Below are 23015 nucleotides of genomic sequence, written 5' to 3'. Positions count from 1 at the left end.
GAAACTTTTAGTACCCACCCCTCAACCTCCAGAGAGAAGGAGGGGCTGGTCATGATTTAATAAACCATCTCTACGTAATAAGCCTCATAAAAACCCAAAATGAATGGGTTCAGAGAACTTTCTGGTCCATGAACCTGTGGAGGTGCTGGGGAGGGCATGCCTGGAGAGAGCATAGAAGCTCCTTGCCCTTTATATCTCTTCAGTCTGGCTGTCCCTGAGTTATATCCTTTCATAATAAGCTGGTGATCTGGTAAGTAAAATGTTTCTCTGAGTTCTGTGTGCCATTCTAGCAAATTAATCAAACCTGAGGAGAAGGTCATGAAAACCTCTCATTGATAGCCAGTCAGTCTGAAGTACAGATAACTTGGACATGCAGTTGGCATCCTGAGTTGGAGGGGTTGTTGGAAACTAATTTATAGCCAGTTGGTCAGAAGTATAAGTAAAAACCTGAAATTGCAACTGGCGTCTTTCGGGGGATGGTGGGGAGGGAACTGTCTTGAAGAACTGTGGAATACAGTGTTACCTCTGGGTAGGTAGTGTCAGAATTGGATTGAATTGTAGGACACCAGGTGGTATCTCTAAAATTGCTTGTTGTGGGGGAAACCCCCTTCCACACACACACATTGGAATTGGTCTCAGAACTCAAAAAGAGACACCATCCCTAGAACCATGATTCTTAAATATGTTTCAATTTGCTTACCAAGTCAGTGGAGCAACAGATCTCATCACCTCCCATTTATCCCACGCAATAAAACATCCCCAGAGTCAACAGAAAGAGAGGCGCTGGTTTTCATTAAAGAATAGTGAGGTGATGTCTGCTTTTTGTTATGTATAAATAAATTATTAATATAGCCCAGATGCATTAGTACCAAGATTGTTATGTTATAAACATGAAAAAGTAAACATGGATCACCAGGAGAACTTTCATTGTCCCCACTATTTTACTGTCCACATGGATAACCAATGATGTGATGGATAAAAGTCATGCGTCAGAAAACAAAACAGTATACTCACTGGAGCTTCATCATGCAACACAGGGTATTCAGCTAGAAATGCAGAATTTGAGCTCCACACCAAGGCTCCAAGGTAAAGAACAACCAAAGGGTGAGGAGGAAATTCAGTTAGATCAAGTTACTTATTTGAACCTCCAAAATGAAACCTAAATGTATTGGGGCAAATCCTATTTTTCATGCTAACTTTTGCAATTTTAAGGAACACTTTGTCTTGGCATCTCATTAGAACTTCACACATAGAAAAATCACAGAACCCTTAAATTTCCCCGAGGTTTGCCTAACTTCCCAAGGATAGCAGTCAGACTCAGCAACTAGGTTAGACCATGAGGAATGGTGTAACCTCTATGATGGTGTAGGTTACAACTTCCAGGCAGTTGGGGGCAACCAGGCCCGCAGGGAGGGCAGTTAGGGCAACCAGGCCTGCAGGGGAGGGCAGTTAGGGCAACCAGGCCTGCAGGGGAGGGCAGTTAGGGGTGACCAGGAACACTTTGTCTTGGCATCTCATTAGAACTTCACACATAGAAAAATTTTAATTTCCTTAAAATTGCAAAAGTTACTGTCTTGGAAGTTGCTAGTCTTTAGAATAGTACTGTCTTGGAAGTTGCTAGTCTTTAGAATAGAGAGGTAGAGCCTATAGAGATTCTTTGGTGCAGTTAGCTTTCCTTTGAAATCACTTCTTTTGGAAAGCAGTGACTATCAGGTGTTGGTACTCTTTGAGCATGTTGTCACCTCAAAGAAACTTCAAATAGATTGAATGACTAATAGCCAGAAGCAGATCTTTAAAACACTGCATTAATATTAATGGTAGCAAGCTCTGGACAGATGCTTGAAAATAATCCCATGGTTTGAAAAACAGCAAGGAACATTTTAAAAGATCTCCTTGCAAACTCATCTCAGCATTGCAAAATAACATGGAAGAAACTGAAGCTATATAAGATATAATTCCTTCAAATTAAGGTTTAATAAACATATAAAGATGTTTCTTGCCAGTTTAAAGCTATACCCTGGCTATGAAGGCTAGCTTACTTGTCTTTTGTTGACTCAGAGTCCTGTAACCTACTTGAGTGCTACATGTATGTGTTTAACACTATTCTATTCATTTTATGTTTTGATTGATTTTCACAAGCAATATATGAAGTAGGTGCTCTCTCTCTTTTTTTTTAATCCAAGAGGAAACTGTAATACTTAGAAGTTAGTTATTTATCTAAGATCACACTAAAGGCAATAGAGGCAGAATTTAAACAAGGCATGTTGGGGCACTGGAAACTGATTTTAACAACCATAATATATACTCTTCTCGTCTAATGATTTGAAATTTACAATTATCAGTTTATTATAAACTAGAGGCCCAGTGCACGAAATTCATGTAGGGGGGTGTGTGTCCCTCAGTCCAGCCTGCACCCTCTCCAATCTGGGACCCTCATCGGATTTCCGACTGATCCCTCTCACAATCCAGAATGGTGGCTCCCAACTGCTCGCTTGCCTGCCTGCCTGATTGCCCCTAACCGCTTCTGCCTGCCAGCCTGATCACCCCCCTAACCACTCCCCTGCCAGCCTGATCGATGCCTAACTGCTCCCTTGCCAGCCTGAATGCCCCTAACTGCCCTCCGCTGCTGGCCTGGTCACCCCTAACTGCCCTCCCCTGCCAGCCTGGTTGCCCTAACTGTCTTCCCCTGCAGGCCTGGTTGCCCCCAACTACCCTCCCCTGCCAGCCTGGTCACCCCTAGCTACCCTCCCCTGCAGGCCTGGTCACCCCCACTGCCCTCCCTGCAGGCCTGGTCACCCCTAACTGCCCTCCCCTGCTGGCCTGGTTGCTCCCAAATGCCCTCCCCTGTAGGCTTTGTCCCTCCCAAATGCCCTCCTCTGTAGGCCTTGTCCCTCCCAACTGCCCTTCCCTGCAGGTCTGGTCACTCCTAACTGCCCTCCTCTGCTGGCCTGGTCCCCCCAAAATGTCCTCCCCTGCAGGCATTGTCCCCCCAAATTGCCCTCCCCTGCTGGCCTGATTGCCCACAACTGCCCTCCCCTACTGGCCATCTTATGTTTCACATGGGGACGGCCATCTTTGACCACATGGGGGTGGCCATCTTGTGTGTTTGGAGTGACAGTGAATTTGCATATCACTTCTCTATTATATAGGATGTTATATCTTCCAGGGAACATGTGTGTGTATAAGAAGAGAATCCTTGAAAATGTGTTTGATGGAAGACAGCATGTTGTAATATAAAAAACAAAACAAAACCAAGAGCTTGCCCTGGCCAGGTGGCTCAGTTGGTTGGGGCATCTTCCTGTACAGGAAGGTTTCAGGTTAGATCACTGGGTGGGGCAAGTATGCGAAACAAGCAATAGATGTTTCTCTCTCACATCGATGGTTTTTCTCTCTCTTTTCTCTCTCTCTAAAAAAATAATAATCCTATCTAATAAAAGAGAAACATGGTAATTAGCCGTACGTCCGCTACCCTTCCCATTGGCTAATCAGGGCGATATGAAAATTAACTGCCAGCCAAGATGGCGGCCGGCAGCCAGGCAGCTTGAAGCTAACATGAGGCTTGCTTGCTTCAGTGACGGAGGACTCCAATGTTCCCCGCCTGCCTTGCCGGCCTCTGAGCTTGCAGTTTGAAACATTGTTACAAATATAGAAGCTAAACAAAACCCCAGAAACCTGCTTTCAGCCAGCTGGGATCTCAGAGCTAGAGTTGATACAGTGTTTCGATTATAGAACCCAAACAAACCAGATACCTGCTTTCAGCAGCAGAGGCCTCAGAGCTGGAGCCAGAGCTAAAGCTGGCCCAGAATAAAAAAGAAAAAGAAAAAAAAGGAGCAGTTGGGAGCTTCAGTCACCCGCCAGCCTGCAAACAGCCTTCAGCCCCTCACCCAGACTGGCCAGGCACCCCAGTGGGGAACCCCACCCTGAAGGGTGTGTGACCAGCTGCAAACAGCCATCATCCCCTCATCCAGGCAAGAGAGGGGACCCCACCCTGATCCAGGACACCCTTCGGGGCAAAGCAGCCGGCCCCATCCATGCACCAGGCCTCTATCCTATATAGTAAAAGGGTAATATGCCTCCCAGCACCGGGATCAGTGCAGCCAAGAGGCCTCCCGGCACCAGGATCAGTGTGACAGGAGGCAGCGCCCAAACCCCCTGATCGCCCTGCAGCTCTGTGTGTGACAGAGGGTGGGGCCACAACCTCCCTATCTGCCCTGCTCTTTTCGTGACAGGGAAGGCGCCCCAACCCCCTGATCAGCCCTGCTCTGTGCCTGATAGGGGGGAGCTCCTCAACTCCCTGATCGCCCTGCGACTCTGTGTGTGACAGGGTGCGGCGCCCTAACCTCCCCCCCATGGCCCTGCTCTGTGTGTGATGGGGTAGAGCCATAACCTCCCCATTGGCCCTGCCCTGAGTGTGGCAGTGGCGACACCCCAACCCCCTGATTGACCCTGCTCTGTACGTGACAGGGTACGGAGCCCCAACCCCCTGATCGGCCCTGCTCTGTGCCTGACAGGGGGGAGCTCCCCAACCCTCTGATCGACCCTGCTCTGTGCATGACAGGGTACAGAGCCCCAACCCCCTGATTGGCCCTGCTCTGTGCATGACAGGGGGTGGCGCCACAACCTCCCCATCAACCCTGCCTTGGCCCTACCCTGAGTGTGACTGAGGGTGGCATCGCAACCTCCGGATCCGCCCTACTCTGTGCATGACAGCCCTGCTCTGAGCCCAACCAGGCTCTGCACCTAAGGATTGGGCCTGCCCTCTGCCACCCAGGAGCAGGCCTAAGCCAGCAGGTCATTATCTCCTGAAGGGTCCCAGACTGCAAGAGGACACAGGCCGGGCTGAGGGTCCCCCCTCCCCCCGAGTGCACAAATTTTTGTGCACCGGGCCTCTAGTAATAATAATAAAAAGCATATCCTCAGGTGAAGATTTTAAAAAAAAAGCAAGAGTCTAGGAAATAAGTTTGATTTCTAAATATACCATGTGGTACAGAGGAAATCAGCTACCCTTACCCTAGGACACAGGTTTCTTACATGTTAAATTTTAAATTTTAGTAAAAGTTTATCAAAAATAGGTGACCTCTGATGTTAGTCGTGCCCTAATATTCTTGGAATAGGTGGCTGAAGATATATTTGAGGCCAGTACATTTTCAACAAACATCCACACTACCTGTGTAAGCTCTGGAGTGGTTTTTTGTTGTTGTTGTTGTTTTTGTTTTTTGCCAAAAGACCAGTAGTCTGCCAAGAACTTTTCCTTCCTGTGATTATACCAAAAATTTAAGAGAGGATTTTCAGTTCTTTCTTTGCCCTTGAAAAAATACTCATTCTTTCAGAAATCTAAATTGAAATTTGGAGTAAAAGGTTTTTATCTCGTTGTTTTCCAAACTCCAAATAGCTTTATAAATAATGTGTCTGAGGCTCACTAAATAATCACAGTAGGGCATGTTTCTTTGCTTCTGCTACTTATATGTTTAAATCTATAAAATGGCATGTTTCTAAGCAAGGAACATGAAAATTTTCATGTAAGGCATACTCAAAATATGGTATGGAACTTCTGCTGTATACAGCAATTCAGTTGGCCATTATTTGGCACTTTGACCAAGCACTATTCTGTGTGGGTGTGAAAGAGATTCAGTGAATATGTATGTGTGTTGGCTTTTGTTGTTATAAGTATATGTGTATGAGGAATCATTAGCTGTTTTAACTGGGGTAATTTAAAATCAGATTTCAGGGGGAGACCCAGCTTCCTCTTAACCTCTCTGAAGAGCGGCACCTGATCTGGTTGCACCATCCACCTTCACTGCCTAATATTCCAATCAGAACTTCTAAGAAATCACCTGGCAGGTTTCTCCAGGACATTTCAAAATTCAACACTCCCTCAAGGGAAGAGACATGGGGGTGGGGGTATCCCCTAAAGACACAGCCCATTCCAATGGAGACAAACGCTGGCTTCAGTTTCACCACGAGGTTTACTTGTGCACAACAGTTCCCAATAAAATCCAGCTGGTTTAAATTTTGTCTGCAGACCTGAAACCCAGCAAATTTGGCTTGGCTTCCTATTTTGCAGAAAATGCTTCACACAACTGTAATCTGGAAATACTGCAGCGTATGAACCCTCAATAGAAACAACAGGAGAACAGCTGTCTCCTACCTTCACTTTCTCCCAACTCCATCTTAAAGGCTTAGGTGTTGTTAAGGGAGGGGAAAGAGTCTGCCACTGAGCATGAAAGATGGTATGAATCATCCATGACTACCTTTGTTGTTTGTTCTGAGCCAAAAGAAAAGATTAAAGAGTTGCCATTGATGAGTGAGACAACTCACATTTTGGAATCACTAGAGAAGGAAGGAGCATTTAAGATCATGGAAGGAAATAAAACAGCAAAACAATACTGTTACAATCAAAACAATAAAAGGCTTCAGTCTGTGAAAGCATAGTGTTATCTTTTCCATTTTTCCACCCTTATGCTTTCACTGGCTTCATACAATCCCCTTGTTGCCTATAATTGGGGCTGGAGTTGGTGCCAAAGCTGCATAAAATAAGCAGCCTTTCCTTTATACTTTCTGTGCATCATGATTGTGTATGTGAAGTCATAAAATCATTTATTGTGAGCATGTGTATTCCTGGCTTAAAGAGCCAAGTATTCTTGTGACAACAATATAATGGCATCAGATGTATTCCCATAAAACACCATATGTGGGCACTTAATAGTTATTGCTCTGGCACCTACATGCTGGGATATCATCTTAAAGGGGGACTCCTTAGAAAAAAAAGAACATTTGGTACCTAGACAAATAAAATGAGATAGGTGAGCAAGGAGTCCAGATTTATGTTCTTGATAATGACAGCTTACCTTCCATTAGTATCAGATTGTCTCAAAGCATCTTCTAGAATTCGTTGCATGGGTTCAAGGAAACCCTTTACAGCATTGCAAACACCAGTAAATAGTCTCTCAATCTCCAAGTTATAAGAATGCTCTCACATCATGTTGATATCTAGTAAACTGTAAGTGTGGGAACAACATAATTTTTATTCTTCTTATCTTTTACTCTTTCGAAAGCATTTATTTGGCTCCTGTGGTACCAATTACAGTAAACAAGTTGGTTTTCAAACTAGATAAAAGAATGCAGAGTGAATGCTGTGTGAGGTAGAGGGAGTGCCTGATGATGTTCTGAGAGTATGTCTCTGAGACAGACTATTCCTCATTGTCTCTTTCTCATCTGCCAGTTTCCAGTTTAGGATGGAATGGCTTCCTTTGTTTGCCACTGAGGCTGGAGTCTGAGAATTCCCAATTCCTAATATGCTTTGAGTTTGCCAGAACTATGGGACTGATGTGTCATTATGATGTTAGCCCCTGCATTGGGTGGCCAGACACTCATTGTCAGTATAAGATAGGGGATTTCAAAACAATCCAATGGCAAGAAGAGACCAGAGCTCACTAGTTCCTGGTTGAATGTCCATTTCAGTTGGGGGTCAAGGCAATCTGAAAAGTGGGAAACCATATAAATCAGATTCTAGGGCTTTTTTCAAAGGGCAAGTTAATGATATACTGCTGTGTGCCACCGGGGTCTGTGTAGGAAGATGCTGCTGCCGATGTTTTAAGTTTCCATGCCAGCCATGAGTCACTACCTGCATCTCTATTCACTCACTCTTCCTCGGGTAACAGACAGGCTGCAACATACAATGGCATTTTGTTTAAAGTACATATGGTAGTTATTACATTGAAAATGTACACTGAGCATATGTCTACAACCCTAATTGTGCCTTCCAACACTTCTACACGGCTGCTCCGACCCAGTCCACTTCCCTCACTGTTCTTTGGCCCTAACTTCCATTCCAGCACCACTCCTCTACAATGGAAATATTGTTGCTTTTAATTGTTTTTGTTCTTTTAATACTGCCAGGTAGCTGAAAGGGGAATTTTGAGGTGGAAAGATCTCTTACTGAACCAAATAAATTTTTCTCTAATTGGTAAAACTGACTTAAGAGTTACTATCCCTACATCTGGTTATTCTCTACCAGTTGCTGATTTTTCAAAAGCCTTTATCTACTAAACAGAAATCCCTGACCTTTTCTTCTCTCTCATTAAGAACTTGTATGCCATTATCCTACCACAATGTGGTTTGAAATCTGGTTTCTCTCTCTTTCACCTCCAACATCATGAATTTTCCATTCTCTACCAATGGTTCTCTATCCCAACCATGCATCTAAAGGGTATAGACAACTTTTGAAATTATGATTGTCCAGAACTTAATCCCCACTTATCCTTTGACCTATTAAATTAAAAGTTATAGTGATAAGTCCTAGGAATCTTTCATTTTTAATGCTGCATAGTTAATACTGATATGCAACCATGATGAAATATACCTTTCTAACTTAAGTAATAACTTCATTGTATGTCTATCATCTACAAGATATTTTATGTTTTGTCTCATTTAATCCTTACAATGAACTAATAAATATTATTTTCTTCATTTAATTTAACAGGAAACTGGGGCACAGAAAGTCATTTTAAAAAATATACGTTTGGCCCTAACTAGTTTGGCTCAGTGGATAGAGCATCAGCCTGTGGACTCAAGGGTCCCAGGTTCAATTCCGGTCAAGGGCATGTACCTTGGTTGCGGGCACATCCCCAGTAGGAGGTGTGCAGGAGGCGGCTGATTGATGTTTCTCTCTCATCGATGTTTCTAAATCTCTATCTCTCTCCCTTCCTCTCTGTAAGAAATCAATAAAATGTATTAAAATATATATATATATATATATATATATATATATATATATATATATATATACTTTTATTGATTTCAGAGGCGAAGGGAAAGGGAGAGAGAGATAGAAACATCAATGGTGAGAGAGAATCATTGATCGGCTGCCTCCTACATGCCCCTACTGGGGATGGAGCCCACAACCCTGGAATGTGCCATTGACCAGAATCAAACCCAGGACCCTTTAGTCCTCAGGCCAACGCTTTATCCACTGAGCCAAACCAGCTAGGACCAGAGAGTCTTTTGTTGAGGGTTTTTGGTTGTTGTTTTTGTTTGTTTGTTTGTTTTTAAATACTTCAGGTAATATAGTTAGCAAATTTTAGAGTGAGGACTTGAATCTGTGGCTTGAAGCCAAAGGTTGGCCTCTCTTGACTATACTTACTATATTCATTCATTCATTTCATGCTATTTACTAGAAAATTCTTTTGTTTCTGATTCTCATTATGCCTTTGGGGATTTACTTAAAGTGACAAAACACCTGGAAAATTCATATTTACAATGGCCTATTATCTTGTATTGCAACCTAAAGGTGTGTATGTGTAAAAATCACGTGGCCCTAGTTGATTAGGCTGCTGTTGCTGAGTTATACAGTTTCATACACTCTCCAAACTTCAGCAGCTTGATTTCTTGGTCATGGTACCTGCAGGCAGCTATGGGTTGACAGATGATGTTCTGTGACCCATTTCTAGACTCAGACAAAAGGTGTCACCACTATTTGGAATATGCCATTTTTATGGCAGAGTTTTAAAAAAGGCAAGCAATAGAATTGTTTTTAAGCTTCTGCTTGAACATAACATATCATTGCTGATCACATTTTTTTAATAACTCAAGTCAAGTTCAAGCCCAATGTCAGTGAGGGCAGTAAATGTACTCCTCCCACAAAAATTGATGCTATAAGTCATGTGGCATCAGGCAGTGGGTTTGTAATCCATTACAGTGAAAGAGGAGTGAATCCTTGCACAAAATAATATAATCAATCTCAATTCCCCTTTTTCATATGAGAAGCATGAGACTCAGAGGTTGAATTAGCTTGTCCTAGGCTAATGAATGACACAACTAAGAGAATGATGGAGTCTTTCTGACTCTAAAAGTCAGTGTTCTCCCTGAGCAGTCAGTTTGAAAAATGGGGAGAAGGACATTGTAGCTCTCTCCTCTATTATTCTTTCATCTTCATGCCAAAGCTATTCTAAAACATCATGTCCCTCCAAGAACCTGAGTCATCTTTGATTTTCTTCTGCATATTCAATATCAAATAAAAGTCAATATAATATTTATTAATGATATCATTTTTTGAGCAGGTATTTTGTACCAAACACAGGTCCAGAATCTCTTTATATATTGTCATATTTGATTTTTAGCAATACATTTTGTGGTAGGCATTTTCCCATTTTAAAGATAGGAGGGCAGAGTCTCAGTACATGGCTTAAAATGACAGTGCTAGAGTGAGGCAGAGCTGGTTTTAATCCATCTCTACTCACATGCTTGTGCTATGATGTTCTGTTACGCTTTCCAACAAAAAGTTCTCTGTTTTAAATGTACACTTACATTTGTTTTGTTCTCTGCTCTGGCTTCCACCGGCTATTTTTAGTTTTCATTTTCTTATACCTAAACTGCTACTGTAGCTTCCTAGTTAGATCTCCCCCACCAAACCAGTCTGTCTACCACGAGTGGACTCATTCTCAAATGGTGCCTTGACCAAGTTATGTCTGTGTGCAAAAAGACAGCTCTTGGTCTCCTTGGATCCTGTTTTCACATCTAAACTTCCTCATCTGATTTCCAAGGTCACCCAGAACACACACCAGTCTTATTTCCCCGCCATATCTTAAATGTGTACCAAATGTGACTAGGTATAAATGATCCATGAAAAGGTACACCTTTGAGGAATGGTAGGAAATAAGGCTGGCATGTGTTCTGGTGTACTTAGTTGCCCCTCATTTATTCCCACCTCACTTTATTCATATTAGTCCCTTTACCTGAAACTAAATCGAGAACTTCATGAGGGCAGGGTCTTGTATTGCCCTACAAATGTGCCCCATATTGATTACCATAGTGCTCCCTTTGAAGTGGGAAGTGATTACTTAACTGGAACATCTGTACTTGGGCACAAATAGGGTGGTTTCTGCCACATGGTCCTGTAGACATTTATAGGTGACTAGGAATAAATGATCCATGAATTCCTTCTGGTTCTGCTGGAATAGGTCACCAAAGTAGAGGGAAAATGCTAAATTTGCCATATCCCCTGAGGACAAGTTAAGACATTGAAGAATGAAAGATTAACTGTCAGCAAGCATGGAATTAATGTTGCATCACACCAGCCTCTCCAAGGGGCAATAGGAGTAGCATTTGGGAAGTCAGGAATCTCCCAAACCACAGGGTAAAAAATTTGTTTGACTCCTAGGAATGGAGAATAAGAAAAATTGTGGTGTCAGGTCCTTGTGAATGTGCGTGCTTAGTAAAGTATTATAAATGAATACCTACATGTATTGTGTTTTCTGACTTTCTGTTGATTAAGATAAAAATCCTCAAAAAATACCTTATGCCCACCCAAAATATATAAATATCTGTCTATCAACCACATCTACCCATGTTTTCCAAGATTTTTTAGTAGATTCCAAGATATATCCCATGGGGAAAATAAATTTAGGTAAAGTATGCCCATATACCATAGTAAAAAAAAACCACATAAAAACTAGAAACACTTGCAGCAAGTAAATGTTTGCAACTTATTGTGTTTAATCTAGAATTTTCAAAATCATTTACTTATGTTTACTCATGGCATCTTTTATTTGCCTAATGCATAAAAGTATAAAGGTATTCTACAGAACCAACTAGTATTTTACAGTGTTCAGTTTATTTTGCCTCTTCTAACAAATTTTGAATTTACTGTGTCCACTTAGACATCTAATCCAATGAAGATGATGCTTACTCTTTGGTCATTAGTAAAGTTTGTTTACAAATGGGCAAAGAGTAAACAAACTATATTCTTAGAATTAATGCCCAGGAAAAAAATAGTTTAGCACATTTTAATGGATTAGGAAAACCTATGCATTGCAGTTGGGACATTGAATTCATATTTTAAGAAATGGTAATACTATGTGAAAAGTATTGGGAATTAAATGTGATGACTCTTGGCTGATGGCATTTAAGTTAAGAGAGACTGGTATATAATAATATACTACTTAGTGTATGTCACCATACAGTGACAGATGTGCTATTCCAAATGTGAAAGTTGCTAATATATACTTTTTTGGCCATTAGATAATCACATGGGAATGGCATTGCAGTAGCCATATTATACTGTAAATTAGATAGATGTGGTGTCAATTCTCAAGAAGATTGTTGTCTAAGGAGAATTAACAACATATATCATACTTTCAGCTTTTTTTCCTAAAAATTTGCAAATTTATGTACAGGAAAGAGAGTTTCTGAATTATTTTATCATTCCAAATTACTATAAAGGCTTTCCAAAATGTTTCCCTTTTATTTATTTTATTTCTCTCTCTTTTCTCTGGTGTTTTTAATCAACCTTGAAACAATTTCATAAGCCAATCAGGTAAAGTCTTATACATTTCCAAAAGGGTACACATTAGTAAATGATTCAATTCGAAATGGAGGCATCAGAAAACTATCTAGACAATTAATGTTATTGTCATATATACTTTTTTCATAAAAATTTTATGTTACAAAACCTCCACATATAAAAACATAAACTTATTAAATCATTAAAATATAGCATAAAATAGTCCAATTTTTATCTTACATTTGTTTTATTCCAAGTTCTCCTAGTGCTTACATAATATAATTTAAAGTAAAAATGACTTCAGTTTGGGGAATACATTTTTTTCTATTAAACTTATTCTAGACATAGATAGTTTTAATCAGGGGAGTTATTTTTATGTAATACTCAAGTTGTATCAATGTAGACATAGATTATAGTAACCAAAGATATAGCCAAGTCTGTTTTTAAGCAGTTACACTGATCTTTTGTGAATTATTCTTTGTATGTCCTTTGTCTGATGAATACTCTGGAAAGATTTATCTGGTCCTAACTCTACATCTGTAAAAAGAGAAAATGCTCATTTTTGAAATCAGCCTTTTTTCTGCCAAGAGCCATTTGGATATTTATAACATCATTCACGGGCCATACACAATTATCAACGTAAAAATTATCCTGCTATATTTCATCAGTCATTTAATTAACTCACCCTAATGCCAGCCCAAATGATTTCACAGGCCTTATATGGCTCGCAAGCTGAACATTCCCCGCCCTGGTCTAAGATAACCCATGTTAAGAATTGTAGCATTAATTTTTTATATTTCTGTTAAATCCTAAAATTAAAGTGTTTGAGTTGTCTGCTTACATTGAAAATGATGTAATGTCAGAAGTGTGCGCAGGTTAAAATGTCCTACGGGTGTATGTGAGGCATTTCAGATGCTTTAGTTACATTTGTTATGTTACTTCTTCTATTGTGAATTTCAGCAACAGAAACATATATAATCATGAACATTTGCAATCAGATAGTACTATTAAGTGCTTCTTATTGTACAACACTATCAAATACAACTTGTTCCTATTATTTTTCAAATGTATTTCCTCATCCAATTGTCTGCCACTTTGAAAAAGCTAAAAGTATCTTACTTTTTTCTGGTTTCTAGGATGTATATTACATATCATTGGTAGGAGATTTTGCTGTAAGTCACATCTCCCCTACTTACCAAGTTTGTGATCTTGAACAAGACAACTATTCTGAGTCTGAGATTCTTTATTAAGTCAAAATAATAATTCCTCTTATTGGACTAGCTCTAAAATTAAACAGTGTTTGTCAAAGTGCCTTGTAAAGCATTAAGCACCATATATAGAAGTAAAGCATTGTGTGTTGCATGAGTATATACATGCATTTTTCTCTTCCATTCTATGGACATATATACAAATATATAATTATAAAAATCTACATATATACTGGGGAGAGTGGGCCTAAGCCACAGTCTGGCCTCCCTCTGCAGAAGGTGACCAGAGGGCCTTTTGCCACCACCACGAGTGGCCTCCCTCTGCAGGAGGCGACCAGAGGGCCATTTGCCACCACCACCAGTGGCCTCCCTCTGCAGAGGGTGACCTATGGGCCGATCAGGGGACGGCACCAGCAGGTGAGTGGCCGGCCCCGACCCCCATCACCCTGCTGCGTCCCCTCGCCCTCCCTATCGCCGTTCCCTCCCTCTGCCCGTGGCACCTGCCTTAGCTGGCCTGTGCCACCCCTCACCAGCCCCACTTCGCCCACTGGTTGTTCCGCTGTTTGGTCGATTAGAATATTAGGCTTTTATTATATAGGATGCTCTAACCAGAAATCTTCTATTCCTACTTTCTATCAATATATATATTTTTAAAAAATATATATTTTTATTTATTTCACAGAGAGGAAGGGAGAGGGAGAGATAGAAAATCATCAATCAGCTGCCTCCTGCAAGCTCCCTACTGGGGATCAAGCCTGCAACTGGGGCATTGCCTGGAGTCAAACTGTGACCTCCTTATTCATAGGTCAGTGCTCAACCACAGAGACACACTGGCTAGGCTCTATCAGTATCTTTGGGTCTGTTTTGTATGAGCCCAAAGCTATAGGTGACAGGTGTGTGTTTTTTAATTCTAGGATGTAAAATTATTTCCTTCTAAAACCATAATACTTTATTGATCTAATCTAGTGTTATTAGAAATACCATAATTTGCATTCCCATTGCTACCTCAGTGACTATTTCATTATTTTCAGAAACTATTAAGAAGAATGCAGAACATTTGGGAGATTTTTTAGTACAGTTATATATATGTATATTATATACTATATACTATTATATGTTATATTGTTACATGTTACCTGTTGCATGTTATATATTTTATATATATAATCAACAAACAAATCTACAAGACATAGGAACAAAACTGTCATTCAACCAAGGATCAAAGAGCCAGGCTTGTCAATAGATGCACTTAGACTTAGGATGGGGTTATGTCCTGACAAACCCATCATAAGTTGAAAATATAAGTTGAACATACATTTAATATACCCAACCTACATCACAGCCTAGTCGACCTTAGGTATGATCAGAATACTTATTAACCTACAATTGGGCAAATCCATCTTGCTGCCACTGCCCAATGCATGAGAGTATCATACCACAAATCACTAGCCCAGGATATTGAGAGCACAGTTTCTACTAAACGTGTATCACTTGTACTCATTCATAAAGTCAAAAAAGCTTAAGTCAAACCATCAGAAGTCAGGACCATCAGTATAGTCATTTACTAACTCTGAGCTTTTTGGCTCAGGTCAAAACTCAAGACGAATGTTCTGGAGTGCATACTTACTCATTTATGTGGGTTTTGTTTTGTTTTTGTTGATATATGAAAAGCTGTTCATATTTGATGTATGCAGCTTGATGAGTTTGAAGATAAGTACACACAATGAAACCATCACTAAAATCTATACCATAAACATATTTATCAGCTCCAAAGTTTCCTTCCATTCTCTGTATTTATTATTTTTGTATGTGTCTGAGAAGAATACTTAAAATGAGGTCTACCCTTCCTGCTAATTTTTAAGTGTACAATTCAGTATTGCTAACAACAGGCACTACAGTGTATAGTACATCTTTAGGATTTATTCATCTTGCATAAATAAAACTTTGTACCCTTTGACTAATACCTCCAAATTTCCCCTTCCTGCAGCCCCTGATTGGTAACCACCATGTGTTTAGCCATAGTGTAGAAAATAAACCTGAGACATGGTTTTGTCTCCTTTGAAGTTTGTGAACTAAATAAATGAGCATGTCTTATTGATGCAGATCATGTTTGTTTAGGCATGCATATTATCTTGTTGGTTTAGTTTTACAACATAAGTTTTAGCAGCAGTGGTATTGAATCCTCATTATCTGTGTTTATACTTTGGTTTATCATATTACTAATGTATTATATTTTTCAAATTTAAAAATGCTTATGTATTTTCCTTTTGTCCCAATACCAATGCTTCTGGGTATATTTTAGAAGGGGGCTTTCAGACAACAATGATCAAAATAGTCCATTATATATGAAATTTCATTCCTGATCATTAGATGAAATAATTCAAAACTCATTTTCTATTTGGGAATTTATATGCCTTCAGGTAAGACAATCTTGACCAAATTAGAAATTTAATATATTAACACTTATAAAGGGCACCAACCTTTGGATATGCAAGAAGGTAGTCCTTGAATTACAAAATATATTTTTAAATTATGCTATGAAAATTTTCACTCTTTCAAATAGTTCGTCCAAGTAGACCCTTCTAGGTTATATTTTAATTAAAATTTTAATTGAAAATTTACACATTTGCAGTTTATATGTTTAATTTTTTTTCAAGTATTCTGACATTTATTTTTAAGTCATTATTTCATATGTGATCCACCACATTGTTTACATTGCGTTTACCATTTTATATAAGTAGAGTTTTGGTCTCCATCAGCCATTTCTGCATAAGGATTTTGGAAGAAAAGAATAGAAATAATGACAACTCTGTGGCTCATTTGGGAAGAATACTATTTAAATTTGTTCTTAATGTACAGCTGAAATTAATCTTGATTTCCCATCAAATGTACAGGGATTTTACAATACAGTTCATAGCAGTGTTTAATTCCTCTAGGGAGCAAGTTAAGATAAACAAGTCACTGACAGTGTTTATCTATAAATATAGCAGATGGTGTGGGACTGAGGTTGGTTATTAAGTCTGACGACTTTAATTTCATGGTTATAAAACACTGTAAACCTCACTGTTTATAAAAGGCTGGGGAAGAATCTCCAATGGGCTTCAGTAGCCAAGAAACCCTCTGTAACATTAATCTCTCTAACTGATATTTGGTATCCTCCTAGGGTGCAATATTAAAGATTGTGGAGTGATTGCTAGACACTTTAAAATTTTCACTGGGATCATTAGCTAGCATTTCTGTCATTGATCTATTAGAACCTTGTTAATGAGTTCCATGTGAGTGAAATTTAGTGAATGAGATGATTCTTTCTAAACTTTGTTAGGTGAACGTTTAATGGTTACTTTAGGCAGTCATATACATAAAAGATAGTCTAATTTTTCAAAATAATACCTTTTATCTTATGCAAAGGTAAATCATGATACCTAACTAGACCAAATGTACTTAGAGATAGAATTTCATAAAAGAAAACTATAGCACCATTTGAATAATCAATATACATTATATACATTTACATTTAGGCCATGGATCTGTCTAAAAGGTCACAAAATGCCACTGAATTTTAAAAAAGCAAAATAATTTATCCTTCATATTCATAATTAATTTAAATATAATTTTATTATAATAATTTATTTAACTAAAAATCTCTATGCTTAATTTAAATGAAACTAATTCTTCCAAAAAGGACTGCTATTATAAAAATGCTATTATTTGAAATAGCTCAAATTTTCCATTTCAACTTTATAGTGAATAACTAAATTTATTTTATAACCATAAAAGTGAACATTTTTCACAAGGCTTATCTAATTCTATCACTTTCACATTCAGAAGTTGATATTTTAGTTTCTAAGAAGGTCAGACTTCTATAAACATTTCATGATAACCCAATATGTGAGTTGGGGATTTAAAAATCTTGAGCTAAAAATACCTTAACTGGATTAAAGTTTAGACTCATTGGGAATGGGTTTTCTAATGACAAAATCCTAGGTTACTTCTCTAGCTCTTATATTAGGCTGCTTCCCCTGGACCCACCCTGAGAGCTTGGTAACTGATATAAAACATAAAACAGTCTGTGTCCTGTGCTTTCTACCAATTATCCATAACATAGACCTCAAACCTTGGTTTCCAAAGAGCTGGCCTCTGAACAGCAGCTTCCCTGGGTAGAGAATGGACTAAATGGAACTGATGGTAATGTATCTTCTCATCTCCTTCCCACTCAGAGCCTACCGTCACTAGTTGTCATGGGACATATTATCCTGCTACTTGATACACTCATTTCTGCAAAAAACTATCTACTCATACTTGGACTTTCAGGTCTCAAAATGCACAAAGCATGTATAACAGATGAGAGCAAAACCTCCTGCAAGTGAAGCCTTTATCTAATTTTTTTATGCATCAAAACTCATCTGGATCAACATCATCATCAAAAGAAATTGGATTATTGGGTTATTGGTATGTTTGGCAATATTTGTGTTGAACTGGCTCAAGACTAGGGGTGATTTCACTTCAAACTTATTAATACAAGTCATCTAAAATAGCTTTATCAATTAATTTTAAGGATTGCATCTTTTCATCTTGTGTTTTGTGAAGTGAGGTAAAAATGTGTTTTGCAAAACATGGCCATGAAGACCAGGGTCACAGAGTGGCCAAGAGTGCACTGAAGTGAGTAGAAAATAGGTAATAACAGAAACTGAAGGGGTTAAAAAAGGGAAACAGAATAATGGGAATAAATAGAGCTGGATATTGAGATATCAGAATAGAGAAGTGAACAGGGTGATTGGTTTAAAGACTCTCCTTTGTAAGAATTCATAAATACACTGGATCTTAGGGAAATAAGATATCATTAAAAGCACATTGCAACAATCACTCATGTAAAGAAGGAATATTTTTCAATATCCCAATGGCAGCCTAAAGTTACTGTCTTTTTCCCCCCAGTTTACATATATAACTACCTTATAAAATGTGATTTTTTTCTAATTATGCTTTGAAAAAAGGTTTTTTTTTAATAAGGAAATTTTTCTGATTCAAAGATGAAAAAAAGCTGTTAAAATTTAAGAAACACCCTAATCTATTATATTTTATTAAATAGTAACATAGAAATAAGTTGCTGCCTTATAATATAAAGCAAATTACAACCCATGGGGTAAAAATAATGCTTTTTCTTTAGGCTTTAATCTCATTTTCATTATTTTCTTTCAGATTATTCAGCTCTGTCCAATGTCAAAGGCATTGCATTGCAAAAAAGAAAACAACCAAAGGAAAAAACTCTAAATGGATTTCATTCCCCCTTCAACGGTCAGTTAAACATCAGACCTCTGTACTATTTTTTATTATTTATTCTCTGTAGAAATCCAGTAATTTTCCTTTAATCTTGTTTCTAGGAGAAGTGATTTATGCCGTCATGTGCATGACAGTCACCTGTGGAATCCTTCTCGTGGTTTTGTTCAAGCTGAGGTAACAGAATACAACCCAGAAGGGAAGGGCTGGAAGTGAATCAGCCCTGTTAAAACACACTTCACCATGGCAGAGCTCACACAGGGCCGGAGAATGAAAGTTTCTCCATTAAGACCTACTAAATCAACATTTAATGTGGGCTGGGTCCATGGAAACGTTACTCTCAGTCATCGTATGTAAGGGAAATGTGATCATAAGGGAATTTTTTAGCGTGCATTTTACAAACGCATATGTATTGTTCTCCCAATTAAAGTGTTATCAATCTTTTCCCTGGTTTTCTTGTGAAATCCAAATTGAACTTTGCTGCCTTCCTGCTTCAAATCACTTGCAGGATTAATCAGCTTACATAATGGGCCTGTTGTGTACTTCACACAGTTTATATTTACCTAAAGGTGTGCTCTTCAGCCACATTTCTTACATGCTAATGTATTTTATTCATGTTTTAATATGCAAACATCCAGGTCTGTATAATTGGAGGCCTCACAGGGTACCATTAGGAAGACATTACTTTAGCCTGACATTTTAATTCACTCTTTCCAAATCCTTTTTCTTGGCTGCCCTTGTTGCTCAAATGCAGTAATGATTCAGGAAGTATGTGAGATTGAAGATTAGAGTCACAGCTGTCTCTGGATTTCTAAATGTCTATGGTTTAAAAATCTTCCATTTTTTGACCACTCACAAATAGATATAAAGTGGTGTGCAGTTGCTTACTTTAATTAAAAAATAACCTCATATTTAAATATTATTGATGTTGATTTGCTAATTCATATACCTGTATGTCATTGTATATAATTTGAGTATCATAAGTGTTAATGAAGAAATTATGTGTGTGTGTGTGTGTGTGTGTGTGTGTAAACAAACATAAAATACATGCATCAGTAAAATTAGGCCTAGCAAGTAGTGAGACAATGCGCATCTCTCATCTCATGACACCCAAAGGGGGAGACAGAGTGAACTATGTCATGTGCGTACATATATTGCTCTCCCAGAAACCTCAGACTTCTAGTGCTTGACATAATGGCAGATAAAATGAAAGTGGGAAGAAATGTGGCAATACCAAGGGGCAGGCACATGAAGAGTGTATGCTTTGCCGATGGACATTCAATGATATTTATTTTTAACAGCAATGCCAGCTAAACATATCCACCTAATTAATCCATCTTCTCTAAATATTTAATTTGATGCTTATCAAGACCAGTACCAAAACAAACTGCTTTCCTTCAATGCCTTAGAAGTCATATTTGTATGAGAATATATTTCTTGGATTCCAAGGTAAGTTTAAAGGCCAAATAATTAGAGTCAGTTTCAAGGGGAAAATAGAATTTGGAATTTATTCAACTTTTCTTTATGTGGTTTAAAATGTTTGAGAGCACTGCTCAGACACTGGGCCTGCCTAGATAGTCCATCACAAACATTGTTGCAGAGAAGCAGAAATGGTTCTCTAGCAAAACTCTTACTTTAATGGTTCTCAATCTTTATTTTTTAGCCTCACATATAATGTATCAAGTTCACATCTGCCACACAGGCCCATGGGTTTGCACAGATCACTGTTGTACTGTTGTGCCACAGATAAATAAGGTGACGGCCATTTAAAATTCCCTGTGTATCAGCTGTAATTTTACCTCTTTTCTTGCCTACATAAATAGGCATATCCCTTTACTGCATGACAATGGCAGTAAGGTGTTATAGACAAAAATCTTAATGTACTCCAATATGTATTTTAAAGCAAATCATTCATACAATTTAAAATTGTATGAATTATTTTCCATACAATTTAAAATTGATTCTGACCTGTAATCTGAAAGGTCCACACTCTGGGTTAAGGAAATGATAAAAGTAAAAGCCATCATAGAAAGAAAGAATAAAGTAGAACAAAAGCATCATTAACAACCAAACCTGTGTTACCGCACATCTGCAGGTAAATAAGGCTTTCTCAGTGAAGGAAGGCTGAGTGCCACTCGCCTGGTAGTCACATCGCATCCATGTGAACACCTTTCCACAGCAAAGATGAACATTTTTGCATTTGTGTCATGTTATGCTAAATTAAAACAGCCTAAATCTTCAAAGAAATTTGCAGAGAACCCAATAATTTAAAAAACAAATATTTTAGAAAATAAATGACTCTTTTTCTTTTTGCAAATGATTACTTGGAAATCATAGTTCAATGCATGAGACCTCTTAGAAAGACCATAGAACCTTCTACTATTGGGTCTTTACATTCAGGACGTTGATTCATTTTTCCTTCCAGGCACAGAATCCACCAAAAAATATAAGCACACATACATTTTTTAAAATCCTTAAATTGGCTAATTGTTCACTTTTGCTTTTACTTTTATGTAGAACCTTCAGAATATCAACTCAAACCAGAGATCGATCACCAAGCCAAATACCCGGAGGACTCATGGTTCATTAAGAATCTTGGATCATTAACAATCACTTCCTTTCAAGCAGGTCTTTCTAGCCAGTCAACAGAATATCCTGTTCGTCATCAATAAAGAAAATGTTAAGAAGGGCTTAATGATATTGTATCATTAAGGATAATAATGTAAGGTATAATAATATGACAGGTGTTCGATTTATTTTTTCTTTATAAGTTATTAACTATAAATAAACAGTGATATCTTTTATGAGACCAATACAGAATTACAGAATTGCCCTTGAAGGCAAAAAGTGTTATCTTAAATTACAGTCTACATGATTTATTGCATGATAAAATTTGAATCTATAAAATGGTAATTAGCTACGTCATAATATGACATGGTTAGCAGGGTTTTTTTCTGATCAATTTAAAAAATTCCCATTAACTTGCCTAAAGAAAAATGCTAATAAAATACCTAGTTCGGCCCTGACCAGTTTGGCTTTGTGGATAGAGTGTCGGCCTGCAGACTGAAGGGTCCCAGGTTTGATTCCGGTCAAGGGCATGTACCTTGGTTGCGGGCACATCCCCAGTAGGGAGTGTGCAAGAGGCAGTTGAATCAATGTTTCTCTCTCATCAATGTTTCTAACTCTCTATCACTCTCCTTCTCCCTTCCTCTCTGTAAAAAATCAATAAAATATATTTAAAAAAATACTTAGTATGTTTTTATTTGTATATCTTACATATAGATTAGATAAATTATTAGCATTGACTTTAAATTCCTAAGCATATTCATTTAGATGACTAGTCTTAAAAATTGCAAGTGGTATCTTTGGTTTTTTTAAATTTAATACTGTTGAACTTTACTTTTTAACTTGATGTCTGTATTTTTTATTCATAAAGCTATAAAGCAACTAATTGGTTGAAACATCTGTGCATCTTAACAATAATATCTTTTATTTATTTATGAATTTAATTTTTCTATGCTAATTATGAACTTCTGCAATAACAAGGTAACATGATTCTTGTTACTTTATTGTTTCCAAATTGTGACTTTTGGCTTGGTTTGACATCAGAGTATAATTGTGATAAAAAAAAAAATTATGGAAAAGTTGTTTATTAAGTTTTTGATGCATGTATGTTTTCAAAGTGCAATCATATTTGGATCCATTGATAAGAATAAATGAGGTATTGTGTTTTTTTATCAACAGAGGCGCAGATATTCAATAACCCATGCATACAAATAATTAGTAACATTCTGTATTTATAATTAAAGGTCAAATATTTTCTGTCTGTTTGATGTCATCTATTGCTGTTCACTACACTTCAGATTAAATTATCTACATTAAATTACATCTGAAGTTAACGTTTGGCTATGCTTACTCAGAGTAATTAAAAAAGCCTTCCTTTATCTTTTAAAACAGGAAGGAATAACTTGGTGAGTTATAAATCTCCCTCAAGGAGTTCTCCACATTCCAGTGGCTGTTAACACTCTAAGTTAACGTGAAGAGAATGTGGGCACTTCCATCTCCAAAACTGACATTTAATTTGGTTTGCTAACGCCTGGGAAAATGTGAACTCTTCTCTGGAAAGCTGAGGGAAGAAATCAAGTTGCTTTTAGAAATATGTTTGTGTTGAGCAGAGAAGGGAAGGACAGAGCATGAAGGAGAAGGACCCCCTTAAAAACAATCTTGTCTCCTAGGCTAGCAAGAGTAAGCAA

The 23015-nt window shown here is 38.1% G+C and overlaps 1 protein-coding gene across 1 annotated transcript in view; it reads left to right on the top strand.

Annotated features, from left to right (window-relative positions):
- GFRAL (GDNF family receptor alpha like) overlaps positions 1 to 22564 on the top strand; it is a 56691-nt gene extending 34127 nt beyond the window's left edge. The window contains exons 7-9 of the mRNA XM_059699645.1: positions 18685 to 18780; positions 18867 to 18939; positions 21280 to 22564. Coding sequence (XP_059555628.1) covers positions 18685 to 18780; positions 18867 to 18939; positions 21280 to 21352 — 242 coding nt within the window. The 3' untranslated portion in view covers positions 21353 to 22564. The remainder of the gene's footprint in view (positions 1 to 18684; positions 18781 to 18866; positions 18940 to 21279) is intronic.
- Positions 22565 to 23015: the final 451 nt, after the last annotated feature.

This window comes from Myotis daubentonii, chromosome 6 (assembly GCF_963259705.1).
Source record: "Myotis daubentonii chromosome 6, mMyoDau2.1, whole genome shotgun sequence".
NCBI lineage: Eukaryota > Metazoa > Chordata > Mammalia > Chiroptera > Vespertilionidae > Myotis > Myotis daubentonii.
This window is presented reverse-complemented; position numbering and strand designations above follow the sequence as displayed.